Source organism: Rhineura floridana, chromosome 3, assembly GCF_030035675.1.
Source record: "Rhineura floridana isolate rRhiFlo1 chromosome 3, rRhiFlo1.hap2, whole genome shotgun sequence".
Taxonomy (NCBI): Eukaryota; Metazoa; Chordata; class Lepidosauria; order Squamata; family Rhineuridae; genus Rhineura; species Rhineura floridana.
In genome coordinates this window covers 4,285,432-4,299,016 of record NC_084482.1, presented here as the reverse complement: position 1 = coordinate 4,299,016, position 13,585 = coordinate 4,285,432, and the positions used below count along the sequence as shown (strand labels likewise).

Here is a 13,585-nt window from a genome sequence, read left to right as displayed (position 1 = left end):
GCTGATGCTTATTTACTTATTTATTTGTTTATTTATTCATTAAAAAACTAAGAGCCTATCCCTCTGTGCTTTCCCATTTGCCTGGTTCTCCCAATGGCTATGCCAAGCTACACATGTTAGTTAATTGAAAAGCCATTAGCCATGTGACAAGCCTCACTCTGGATACCAACACCCAAGATGGATAGAAAACCTACAAGGTGTTTGGGGCACGGGTGGGTGTCAGTGTCCATGCTAAGCTAGGAGATTCATCATAGGAGAGGGGGAGAGAGAGGGCACACAAAGGTTGTGTTGACTGAGTTGGATATGAAAGAAAAGAAATGGAACTTGACAGACCTGAGGTAGAAAATCCAATTTGTACCCTATTACACCCTGAATAACAAAAGGCACTCTCTATGGCAGTGTTTTTCATTTACAGCTCCTGTTCATGTCAATATGATTTGTACAGAAGAGCTTCCCACTGGATTGTGCCCCGTGGGTTAGATATGATTCTCTCCCATTCTTCCACTCCTAATAATTCCAAAAACCCTCCTGCCTGAGGTCAGCACTTCACCGTGCCTCATGTCTGTCAGTATGCATTTGCAAGCAATGAAAACTACACCCCTCTCTCCACCCAGTCTACAGTCATTACTCTGGCAACTAATGCACCCCCCAATGCATGGGGATGCACAGCAAACACTGATGAGCAAACAGCATTGTTTTGCTGTATGGTTTGTAGGATAAAAACTTTTATACAGAAGTTAAAAATTTATTCTCTAGCTCACTCTTGCTGCTGCAATTTTTTAAAAAAATTCCTATTGCATTTCTAGCTGGATGTTCCTGGGACGCAATAGGTTTTAGTATCAAACACTATGTACAGAATGATTCCAGTTGAGCCATGCTGGGGAGAAGCACTAAGCCACTGTGATGTTCAAGGTGGCTCATGTAGATTCTCAGTGGTTCAGCCTCACAGCAGAATTACATCTGCTCCTAGACAGAGCTAGAATACATCCAATCTTGTTGAGGCACAGCCACCTTGGAGGACAAACTTTATTCACTTGCCTCCCCCTCCCCATGGACTAATCCTCCTAGATACCAGTGAAAACGCTGTATGAGGGGCAAAGCATCAGAATAGACCCTGCATGGACAAAATGTTGGCTAACTTAGGACACATCTGTCAGTCCATCCCTCCACAGGAATGGGTGTGCTGGACTCTAGGGCAGTTTCAGTGCTGGAAGGGCCTTGAATAAACTTGCTTTACAAAAGCTATATGCTCCCAAAAGGGAACCCCCTTTGTTCTGCCCCCTCCTGGAAGACAGGGTGACAAGCGGGAGACTAGTTAAGGATCACAGCTGAGGGGAAGGAGTGCCCAAGCGACTCCTGATGTCCCAGGAAAGGTACAGGAAGATGAGATATTTGAGCATGGAATTCTGCATCCTTCACTTCCATCCAAAAACAATTCTTAGAGAAAAGCAGAAACATTTCCCAAACCATAGGAGAAATAGCAGGGGCAAGTTCAAAGGAGAGGATCTGCAGAGATGACAGGTCAGTATTTCATATGCTCAAAGAGAATCCATACAGCACAGAAGGAAGAGGAGGCTCTCTCAGTCACTGAGGCTCTCCTGGGAGGCAGAGTCCTGTCTTGGTGTCCATCCAGGCAGGGCGCTCTTATGATGGTGATACAGAAGAGTTAGAGACAGAGGAGAGCTCAGTACGGGAGGTGGAGGAGACTTCAGAGCCATCATCTACCTTCTTGCCAAAGAGTTGCAATATGCAGTTACGGAACTGCCAGGGACAAAAGAAGAGAGAGGGAGGGAAGCTAATCAGAACTGGTGGCTAGTTCTGCAGTCCTCCAGCATGTGCTTATACAACATAATACACAAGGCCATTCATCCCCCATGTGGTCTTCTGTCCATAAATCCCAACCCTTACAACTCTCTGGTTTTCAGTACTCAATATCTTTTGGCTAGCCTCTAATTGTCCATTTTGGAATATAGAAAATTACCTGTCTGTTCATGAAGACATAGATAATAGGGTTGTAGATTGTGGCGCTCTTTGCAAAATAGGCAGGTAGGGCAGCTGCAAGGGGGTGGAAGGCATATCCTGGGTTGGCAGCAGCAAAACAGGCAAAGAATATGTATGGTCCCCAGCAGAAGCAATAGGCAAGGATCATGACCACCACCATCCTTGACACTTCCCTCTCAGCTTTCTGTGTAGATTTTGACTCTTTCTGCTGGGCAGCAACCTGTGCAAGAGGGAGGTGGAGTTAAAGATGGTGTGTAGATTATTCCCACACATAGAACAGGGGAGAGAGGGCCTCAGCCTGCCTTGATTGTGGAATTCTGGCAACAAACCTGGGCTAGGTAAAACAAGGGGGGGAGAGACCTCATGGGAGGCTATATCCATGCATGTTTAAATCAGGGTATCTTCTCACAAGCAAAGTAATGCAAGCTGAGGAAAAGGGAAGAAATCTGGGCATCCCCACTAGATCTGGCTAGTAGGGGGACACCAAGAAACTAAATAGGGTCAGGTGTGGTGGAGCCTGCTACACAAATTAAAACCCCACTGTATTGGTGGGATCTTGCTAGGCATGCAGCTACAGAGTGAATGCCCTACTTTGAGCTGCATTGTTACCAAGGGGTTTCCATTGTGGAAGAAGGGGCATCCGGGGTGCCAGTGGTAAAACGAGGGCATGACAGAGAATTAACAATTGTTAGTGGAATCCCACATAGTAATTCCAGAGGTATGATAGTTTCGCTTTGGGAGAGATGCAGTTTCAGAAAGAAAGTGGACAGAATAGAGGGTGAAGATTTCTATGTGAAAGTATTTACTGAGCCTGAGGGAGAGTGAAGGCATGCAGATTCAAACTAGGAGGTGGAATCATAGTGTAGTGTGGATGCTCACTGCACGGATAGCCAGCCACACTTGAAGGTAGCACAGGATGATGACACTCAGTGGGATGAAGCAGCAGGTGATCATGAGCACAATCATGTAAGACTGAACACCAGGGTCATCACTGCCACTGAATACATCTGGACCACACGATGTCTTCAGACCATGCGGCCAGTACCTAGAGGATGGGGAGGGGAGAGAGGAAGACCATTTTCACACACAAGACTTAAATCACATTTGAACCTCTTCCACCACTATTTTTATTAACAACTGTCCTTTGTCAGGACAGTTCAAAAGAAAAAAGCAGAGCGTTTGTGATATGAATGAACTTTCTGACCGATGTAGGTTTGACATTCACATGACAAAGTGATTGACACAAAACTGTTTTAAGCTTCATCCTTAAATGCTCAGTGTCTGAGGAAGAGCTTGAACCAAACACCCTGAGTTGATTTCTTACTCAACCTTCACAGCCCCATTAAAATAATCCTCTCCCCAGATGCCAAAACTACATCTAATGTCTTATGGATTGTAAAAGAGACAATTTTTCTCACACAGTAAGGAGCTCCATGACTTAAACCAGCCTTTCCCAACTAGTGGGCCACCAGATGTTGTTGGACCACAATTCCCATCTTTCCTGACCATTGGCAATGCTGGCTGAGGCTGATGGGAGTTGTGGTCCAACAACATCTGGTGGCCCACTAGTTGGGAAAGCCTGACCTAAACTATTCTTCCCCTGTGATCACTGCCCAGCTTGAACAACAGTTCTGTGTTGCTTTGGCATAGCTTGTGAAGCTTGTCCTGCTAATACAGAACAGTTGAAAGAAACAGAATAGGGCCTAACTTCCCCCTCCCTATCATCAGCTCTTCCTTGCATGTCCATACGCTTACATTACTCTCTTCTCTCCATTGCTGCTTCCTGTCCAAATCCCTCCTCACACTCACCTACTCCAGCCAAAGATGGGTGGTGCTGTCCAGGAACAAGACCACACCCAGGAGAAGACAATACCAACCATGGCCAATTTGGCATCAAACTTGACATTTCCAAAAGGCTTACAGACAACAACCCAGCACTCCCAGGAGATAATGGCCAAAGACCAGAGAGCTGTGATGCCTGTTGGATGGGGAGGAGCAAAGGGAGCAGCTGTCACAAGGAGGGGAGCATGGATCCAAGAGAGACATCTAGATTGGGACTTTGGGACCTTCCCAATTAATCTCCCATTACCTGGCTTTTTCAGCCACTAAAATGGGAGTGTAAAATAGCAGTTGAGGATGTTGCAGACCAAACTGTTGTACTGAGACCCTTGCTAGACACTGTAGCTAGTGAGTTCTAGAATGCATAAAATAAGGGGGGGGCTGACATTCCTTCCTCCCTATAAATTCCTGACAAGGAGAAACATGGTTGAAGGAAGGTGGTGATCTTGGAAGACAACAGGACTGTGGAATGCAATTACATGGGGGTAAATGTATAATCAAATCTAGGCGGGATGACATGGGGAAGGGAATGGAGGGAACATGGGTGAAGCAGAAAATATGGTACATAAGTAATCCAGCAGCCTCTTACCACAAGCAGACACTGTATATCCTTCCACCACACACATGGGATGGCCAAGGATGAAATAGCCAAAGATCTGGTTGATGATGCAGATGGTGCTGGCAATAACTGTCTCACCCAGATCAGCTACTGCCTAACTTCAGAGGGGGGAGGGGGAGACTCAAAGAAGTGCCTCCGATCATAAACATAACAACCAGGTAGCCTTAGTGGTTTTTCAAGATACTCAGATCTCAAACTATTTAGGTCTCTCTTAAAAAAAAAAAAAGATCAGCACCAGCACTGGGAAAATCCAGTAAAATGCAGATTCTTGCCAAATTCTAGCCATAACCCAACAAATTCTACCATGGTTCCATCCACATCTATGAATAGTGCTGCATTTATCATTGTCCCCTATCACTTCCTTGTTCTCCTGTAGCCCTAACTTTTGCCACTTTTACAGTGGCTGCCATTTCATAGCACTTTGCATGCATGGGTACATCATATACATACCATGTTTAACTGGGCAGTATGTAAAACTACATGACAGCACCCTTTGCACAGCGAAGGGGAAGGGGCATGGGGGCTCTAGAGAAGCGACATAAGGCAGCAGATGTGTGTGTGGGATCTGAATTCCCAAATCTCTTTTGTAAACAGGCTAAAACAGGGAAGCTCGGAGGATGGCAACAAGGGAGAGGGCCTTCTCAGTGGTGGCCCCCAAATTATGGAATGAACTTGTTGTTGAGGTGCGCCTGGCGCCAACACTGTTATCTTTTTGGTGCCAGGTCAAGACTTTCCTCTTCTCTCAGGCATTTTAGCATGTGTTTTAAAAAAAAATTAATTTTATAATTGTGTTTTAAATTGTTTTTATAAGATGTGTTTTTAAATTTGTATGTTTGTTTTAATGTTTTTAGTTACTGTAAACTGCCCAGAGAGCTTCGGTTATGGGGCAATACATAAGTACAATCAATCAATCAATAAAACAGCACCTCACAGCACTGCACAGATTATTTCACGGTACATAAAATGCCATTGGGGCCACTATGTGCTACAGCCTGAAAAATCATGGCTACGACACACACACACCATCAGATGTCTACATGGCCTTTAATAAGTGCCCCTTGAACCAACTGAATCCAGTTCTCTTGAAAGCATAGTAACCACAAGGCTCCAGTGTGATCTCCAGGGCACTACAATATCTGCTAAAACAAGGGCTCTCAAGCTTCCTACCCCCATGACCCACTTAAGTCACCCAAAAACTACTGAGGCCCACAAGTCACAGAATGGTGGTGCAGGGACAAAGCCAGCTGCAAAATGGTGGCAGGTGGAGGCAGAGTTTGGCATAATCAGCTGGCAATTACTGAGATAACTTTCTATGGATATCCAATCCATCTTTGGAAATTGCTAAATCCTTTCCTACAGCATTTTCCTTGTGGCAAGGAGTTCCATAGCTCAGCACTCCTCAAGTTAACTGCAGGAACTTTCTCTGGAGGCATTGTGACTCATCCTCCCCATTTTGGGCAGAATTTGCTGTTCCAGAGGCTCTAAGTGGAAAAGGCTTTTTCTTGTATATTTTCCCTTTCTATCCCCACATGCCTCTCAATGTATCTTTACCCATCTCCTGAAATGTCTTCTTCCGTTCTCTTTTCACACTCAACTTGTACCTTATCCCCTCCCCCTCCCAAACTGCCAGTTTCTTTCATCCCGCTTCCTTGCTCCTTTTACATGCATATCTTCCTATAACAGCTTTCTCCTCTTATCACCTTTCTTTTTATTTCCAGTCTGGTTTGCTTGTTTTAATATATTAACCTTTTTTTTTCTCACTTTCTAATTTCCTTCAAGAGAGCCAGTGTGGTGTAGTGGTTAAGGTGTTGGACTGCGACCTGGGAGACCGGGGTTCAAATCCCCACATAGCCATGAAACTCACTGGGTGACCTTGGGCCAGTCACTGCTTCTCAGCCTCATGAAAACCCTATTCATAGGGTCGCCATAAGTCGGAATCGACTTGAAGGCAGTACATTTAACATTTTTAATTTCCTTCAACACTTCGTCCTGCACTTTCCCTTCAGAGAAGGGAGACAGACCGACGGGCCATCCTTCCTTCTCTTCCCAGCTACCTTTATTTCAGCATGCTGGTGCTAGCATTGGGCTTGATACACACCACACATTTAAAGCACACGGGGATCCTGGGGACAGTAGTTTACCCCCTACAGAGCTACAATCCCCAGCACCCTTAACAAACTACAATTCCCAGGATTCTTTGGGGGAAGTTGTGAGCTTTTAATGTATGGTGTGTACAACAGCTTTGTTCGAACCAAAAGGCTAAGGACTAGCTATGACTAGTGGAGGCTGGCCCATTCGGGCAAATGGGACACTGCCCCACCAACTTGAGTTTGCCCCCAACCAGCCCCCACCTGCCTGCCTTCTTACTTACAACCCATCCAGGAGGTGACGGCACTGCCTGTCAGCTTCCTCCTCCTCAGTCTCACTTTCATCCTTGTAGAACTCAACAGGGAGGAAGATGGAGAGGAGAAAACTAGAATTAGCTGGTTCTGTTTGGCGTTGGCTCTGGCCCCACCTACTGTTGGTTTCCCTGCCTTCCTCCCTCCCAGTCCCAATGGGCACCAAGCACCACTGCCTAGGGCAGAGCAGGGCAAGCAGGGCAGGAGGCACCAGGAAGGCTGTGGCACTGAGGCCCACCTTCAAGTGGTCCAAGGTACTGAGAAACGCTAGCCTACAACATACACTGCAACTCTCCATGTTTTCCAGCTAAGGACCTGAGCCATTTCTCCTATCCTCGAGACTGGTCATCATTTTTTAAAAAATCCTGAAAGTGGTCTGAGAGAAGCATTGCTCATGGTGAGCTCATGTGGTTCTTTTGTTGCAGCACCAATCGTGGTAAATACAGATCTCTGCAAAATCTGTAATCCAGGAATAAAAGTGAGAAGAGTGTATACATCATGAGCAGCAGTCCTTCTTTCAAATTCTCCTCAACTTAACAAAAACTCAAACTATTGCCTTAGGTTTGAAACCGGTTCAAGTTCCAAGGCTTTCCTCAAACAACCTGGGAATTGCAGATTTGCAGCTTACTATGGAGACTCAGCTCCTGGACACTCACAGAGGCATTTTGTCCAGGGTCCCCTTAAACCTGGTAACACCACAGCTAATATGCTATGTACACATTCTTCGAGAATTAGAATCGTAGAATAGTAGAATTGGAAGGGGCCTATAAGGCAACACCCCTGCTCAGTGATACCTGTGTGGCAAAAAACATCCACTCCCAAAAGGAAAGGTCATCTGGCTTGAAGGAATTCAAAGGTTTGTAGAAGTACAAAATATATTTAGGAGGCTGGGCCTGGCAACCAAGAGGACTTCTGTATCTTTAAAAGTTGTGCAGGGGGAAGGGAGAATTCCACCTTGTGTTTTTTCCATTACAGTGTTGCAAGAACACCTGCACTTGGCTGACTTTCTCTTCTCCTAAAGATACAGGATCGGTGTCAGGCCCTGAACCTGGCAACCCTATCTATTGTAGGTAGAGTTTGATGGAAACTGGGAGATTTCCATTGTATCCTTACACAGAGCTTATTTTCTTTTTAGTCTGTGATAATAAACAGATTAACATGTACTGGACTCTTGAGTGGAATATCTTGTCTGTGGCTACCATATTTAAGACCCTCCAAAGGTGCCCCTCCCACGATTCAAGACATAACTGTTTCAGGATGTGAATCTGGAGCACCATTAAGAGCAGCAGAATAAGATACATAGTTTTCCTGTCACAGCCCCATTTAAATTAATGGGAGCTATGCAAGAGTAGCCTACAGAATTAATTTCAGTTAGATTGTGCCCCACGCTGGTGTGTGTACCATTTTGATTCTCTGCCTCAGGCATTAAAATGTCTTGGTCTGTCCTGACCCTCACTATAACCATGGGATCCCACTGGCTCTCCTTCTCTCCTCTTCTTGCCTGTAGGCTCATGCCTGCCCTAATTCCTCCCCCCCCCCCGCAAACTGCAGTGAGCCTCACTCACTCCAAGATGCTCAGCTGATGGGAGGTGACACCCACTCCCTTGGCCCCCACTAATCCAGGGGATTTTTTAGCCACTCCAGGGGAGTCCGATTAAGGGAAACTGGAAACTTTAATCTCCTAGCCATGGGAAAAGGGGCAGAGCCCTGGGAGGCTGAGGTGGAAACAGTCACTCAGCAAAGGTCCAGGAATCAGCACCAGGGGCACACCGTAGGGACCTGATCCCAACAGGTACCTTGGGTTGCTAAGTGGGTGTCAGGGTCAGTGGTGTTTAAGGAGAGGACCATTTAAGCTTGCACGTTTGTGTGATGCTTTTGAGTGTTCAGTTATATTTGCAAAACATATACTTATGTGCAGTGCATAGGACAAATTTCAGTCATTTGAGCAACTGTGCACACTGGGGTAGAAGGAACTTGATTACTTGCTAGTATGTAATATGGCCCATGTGATGACAGTGTTTTTCTTGCATATGCATTGGGTTTTTTGGGGGGAGGGTAAGATTCATAGCAAAATTTAAAGGCCTGCTCTAAGATATATTCAAGATTAAATTGCAAAAAGAAAAGAAAAAAAAAGGAAAGCATTTTAACAGCATTTTTGTGGCTACCTGATAGGCCTTATAATGACTTGAGATATAGGTTCTTCTGAGGAATAATCATGTCATCTGAAATGGGGGACTCCCCTTCCCCTTCCCAATGGCCAAAGAATACACACACAAAATATCTTTTATCAACCAGAACAAGGTATGATTGTGTTGGTTATGGGATGTTGTACAACTATATTCAGGGACTCCTGATTTTTTGTGCGTGTGAGCAACCAAGAATAGTCGATAAAAGCAAACCCTAGCAGATGTTGCTAGTGTACATGTATGTATGTCACTTCCTTCGGCTTTTGCATATTGCGGAGATCTCTGCGGCTCAGCACCCATTTCCACAGCATGGCGCTTAGGATTAATAATGTCCCTGCACATCCAGACCTCTCGATTTTCTCTGTTTTCCCAATCAAAGGTTTTGGCTGCTCGCCATATCTTCTCTTGTGCTGCATCTAATGATATAAGTAACTCCATGCAGTCTTCAGAGATGGTCATGAGGGATTTCTCTCTTTTTTTATGGGAAGTGCGAGGAAGGTATGTTGTATACTTGAATGCCTCTCAAGAAAGAAGACCAATTGGTTGTGTGATACATACACTCCATGGGTGCTGATTCTTGTGTTTTCTTTCCTCCTGGAATGATGACTGTTGTCTTGAAGGACCTACTCTAAGCCACCCATGTAGCAGCTAAAGAAAGCAATGGAACCACCTCTGTCCGCTGTGGAAACCTAGCAGAATCCAGAGTTGAAAGCTAAGTATTAATTTGTACTTAATTACAGTTTCAGAGGCCAGGTCCTTCATACCTTCTGGGCGGAGGGGCTGAGTTAGGTAAAGGAAGGGCTGTGGCTGTCCAAATGTGGAGACACATGATAGGATTTTTGTGCTTTGGATCCTTGGGTTTGGGATGGTGACGGGCCTGTACAATTGGAATGGAATCTGAATAGGGTAGGGTTTCTGTTTGAGGACTATTTTGAGGACTGTAAAGGTCCTTCAGTCAGCGATCTGGGATCCTGGCTTGTAGAATGGGTTGCTGAGCGTATTGTTTTGGTGGCTCTCTTCTTTTAGTTGGGTCCTGCCCCCAGCTTCCTGGGCTCTCGTCAGGAATTCCGCTAGTTCTGAACTATTTACACTTAGAAAAAGTTCACTACTAGCAGAACTTGGCTGCGCGTCCTGTGCTCCTCAGGGGCAAGGCACCAGGGCAAACCTTGATAGCAGCTACAGGGCAAGCCATGAGACTGAAGGGGCTGGGCAGGGGATACTCTTCTCCCAAAGTAACATTAGCAACTTGTCCATGTATAGGCTCCTTGGTTTCAAAGTCAAGGCCCTTCCTGGATAGGTTGCTGTTTTTCCATTCCGCCCAGCCTCCATCAATCAGAGAAGGGGAAAAACAGGGGTTTCTTCCTCTATACATATGCGATCTCAACCAGCCATCACAGTGGATTCCAAAGCTGCATCTCCATTATATTTATTTATGTGTCCAGGAGAGAATGGGGAGAGGTGTTCAATTTACAAGGTGATCATAATGAAGACAGAAGGGAATTACAGTGATGGGATTGGAGGGATTAATATATATTTACAAAATACAATCATCACTGCCCTGCAATGCCTGTGTCCCTCTTGGGGGTGCTAAAGGGGGCTGCACAGAAGAGGTGCAGTTTTTAGCTTTTCAGCTCAGGTTATCTAGTACTGCACAGGGTGATTGCTCAGAATTCACATTATAGGGAGGGCAGTTAGTCCTTGGCCCCTTTACCTTTTGTGACAGCCTCCTAGCTGCTGTTATTAAAAGGGCATGATTTGTCCCCTCAAACTCTTTAGACTCCCTTATTCCTGGGAGAGCATAGCCATGAAGCTCACTGAGTGACCTTGGGCCAGTCACTGCCTCTCAGCCTCAAAGAAAGGCAATGGTAAACCCCCTCTGAATATCGCTTACCATGAAAACCATATTCATAGGGTCACCATAACTCAGAATTGACTTGAAAGCAATCCATTTCCATTTCATTCCCCACTGAGCAGTGTTGCATTCTCCCCCCCCCTCTTTACCTTGGCATTGGGAGGAAGGAATGACAGGTAAGGAGCAGAGGAGAAACTATCCTATCCATCAGCAGAATCTCAAAGTATTGGAACCCTCATGAAGTCATGAGGCTTTCTAAAAGAGTAAGTTATGAGTTTGGTCCTTGTCTTTACTCTTTCTTTAGAACATACACTGTGGGCCTGGAAGTCCCTCGTTTTCAAATCTTGCTTTAGCTATGAACTTACCAGGTATCCTTAGGCAATACCATACTTATCAGCTCTCCTTCAGTAATATAGATAATAATACTGGACTGCCTTATGCTGCTGTTGTAATGATACTGAGCATCAATGAAGTGCTTTGAACATGTTAGCATGCTCTGTAAAAGCTAAGCATTCTTGGCTCTCATGTTTGTTGCCTAAGGTGCAATCAATTGCTTTTCTGAACAACTAGAAGGATCAGCACATATACCAGAGGTACATCTGATATTGAAATGACAGGCATCTCTCAAGGAGTGTAACTTGATAACTGGTTGTGCCTTCTGACATGCTGATTCTGAAGTCCACTCCCCCTCCCCCTGTCAAATCAGCCATTGTGTTTATGGAAGGGTCAGAGCAATAGTCCATATACCCCAGACCCAGCATCCTATCTGTGGTGTTTGCTCCAGAGGAAGCCATCAAAACAATCCTAGTGATCCATGCCACACAAAAGTGTTTATAGTCAGTGATTTAGGGATGCCTGGTTAAGGTGTTGGACTAAGACCTGGGAGACCAGGGTTCGAATCCCCACATAGCCATGAAGCTCACTGGGTAACCTTGGGCCAGTCACTGCCTCTCAAAGGGTCACCATAAGTCAGAATTGACTTGAAGGCAGTACACTTACTTACTGAACATAAAGCTCATCTGAATGTGTATGCTGATAGGCTCATGTTGTGTTCTACTTTGAAGGGTGTCATACCTACATTCTGCAAGCATTGGTGTGTGTTCTTGCTGCCCCCTGCTGGAGGTAATGAAATGCAAAGGAGGAAGAAAAAGAGATAGCTGTGTTTCGCTACATAAGAGGATAAAATACTCCCATCCTGCGAGTCAGGGTCTACAAGGGAGGCACCTGTGATGCTGATATGCCAGTTCTGATGCTGGTGAGGATGGGCTGTTCTCTAGTGGAGGCAGAAGTATACAAGTACATGCCCTGCCGTTTGTCAAGCTAGCAACTCATAGCACACCCAATTCCCAATGCATTCCCAACAGAGCTCAGAGAGACATTCATGTATAACCCAGATGCTCTTACCTTTACAAATATGTCTACAGTGGCAGAAACAAAGAAGGCTATACCAGCCAGATGCCACTTCCACAAGGCAAGGGATTTGGCTGTACTGCAGCACATGGTATGTAATTTCCCAGATTGCCACCTATGGTCTATCAGTATGCTCAACAACCTTGCTTACCGCAGTAGGACAGGAAGAGCAGTCCATGAGCACAATTATTTATTTATTTATTCATTCATTCATTCTATTTCTGTGCTGCCTTTTGGCCTAAAGGCCCTCAAGGCAGTGCACAAAAAAAACACAACCACAAATACAAAATACACATCAAAAAAGAATACAGTGCACAGGAATTTAAACAACAAAATATTAACATTGTTAAAAAAAAAAGGTTCTTTACAGGCCTAAAGATAATCTGTCCCAAAATGTAGTACTGCCACTTCAAGAATTTTAGTTCTCAAACACTGAGCAGCTGTTGCAAAGGATTCACTCCCCAACATCATCAGATTCTTCCCCAAAATCATCATCCATAGACTTGAAGTAGAACTTGTAGCTGGACCAGTTGAGGAGCGCCTTGAAGTCGCCCAGCATCACCCGCTCAGCCGGGATGGGCAGCTTCACCAGGTACAGTGTCTCCTGGTCATCCAGATGGTATATGAACTTGGTCTCCGCCGCCGCCATGGCCACCGCCATTCCCCACGGAGGACTCCTCAGGCAAAAGGCTCTAGGCACCACCGGCCGAGCCCGGGGTTTGTACAGAAGTGGCCCGCCCCGCCAGCAGAGGCGGCAGGAACAAGGCAGGCAAGCTGCCTGCCTGCCTGCCTGCTTGTCTGCCTGTCTTGCTTTCTTTGCTCGCTCAGTCCGGCCCCAATTGGTTATAGTGCAACATTAATTGTACAGACTTGTGAAGCAATGTCTCCTGGGGAGAGAGAGTTAATTAGCAGGGGTGGTACAGCCCAAGATAACTTTAGGGAAGGGCATGACAGTTTTTAGAGCCCTAGCCTATACCAGAGAGGTACAGTGACATCCCCAGTGGTGAACAACAGGGATCTAGTTTTGGTTTTCAAACTTAAGAGAGCTCTTTCCACATCAACTAATCTACCAAGGAACCCCTGCACATTACAGAAGATGACATATTTACCAGACCTGTTGGACCACACCGTAGCCCTTGTGAAATGAGAGTGCAACCTAGAACACACCTAACATTTCTTCTGTGACTGTACATTGCAGTGGTGGGCAAGCTGTCTTTCAGAGAAACTAGTCAACCATTACTGACTTTCTTGGAACCCCTAGTAGGAAACCATAACGTGC

The 13,585-nt window shown here is 45.5% G+C and overlaps 1 protein-coding gene across 1 annotated transcript; it reads right to left on the bottom strand.

The window, feature by feature from the left end:
• Positions 1–1,644: 1,644 nt before the first annotated feature.
• On the bottom strand, positions 1,645–12,967 carry LOC133381998 (red-sensitive opsin-like). The gene is made up of 6 exons (XM_061621639.1): positions 12,773–12,967; positions 4,430–4,553; positions 3,811–3,979; positions 2,881–3,046; positions 1,982–2,221; positions 1,645–1,761 (listed from the first exon to the last, which is right to left on the bottom strand). The coding sequence occupies exons 1-6, from the start codon at positions 12,965–12,967 to the stop codon at positions 1,645–1,647; spliced, it is 1,011 nt and encodes a 336-aa protein (XP_061477623.1).
• Between the last annotated feature and the right edge of the window lie 618 nt (positions 12,968–13,585).

Excerpts from the sequence above, each read along its gene's own strand:
- LOC133381998 (XM_061621639.1), bottom strand. The coding sequence starts at position 12,967 with ATGGCGGTGGCCATGGCGGCGGCGGAGACCAAGTTCATATACCATCTG. Across the intron at positions 4,554-12,772 it reads TTGGGGAAGAATCTGATGAT|GCAGTAGCTGATCTGGGTGA; the intron begins GTTGGGGAGTGA and ends CTCTGAAGTTAG. Across the intron at positions 3,047-3,810 it reads CCCATCTTTGGCTGGAGTAG|GTACTGGCCGCATGGTCTGA; the intron begins GTGAGTGTGAGG and ends CCCATCCTCTAG.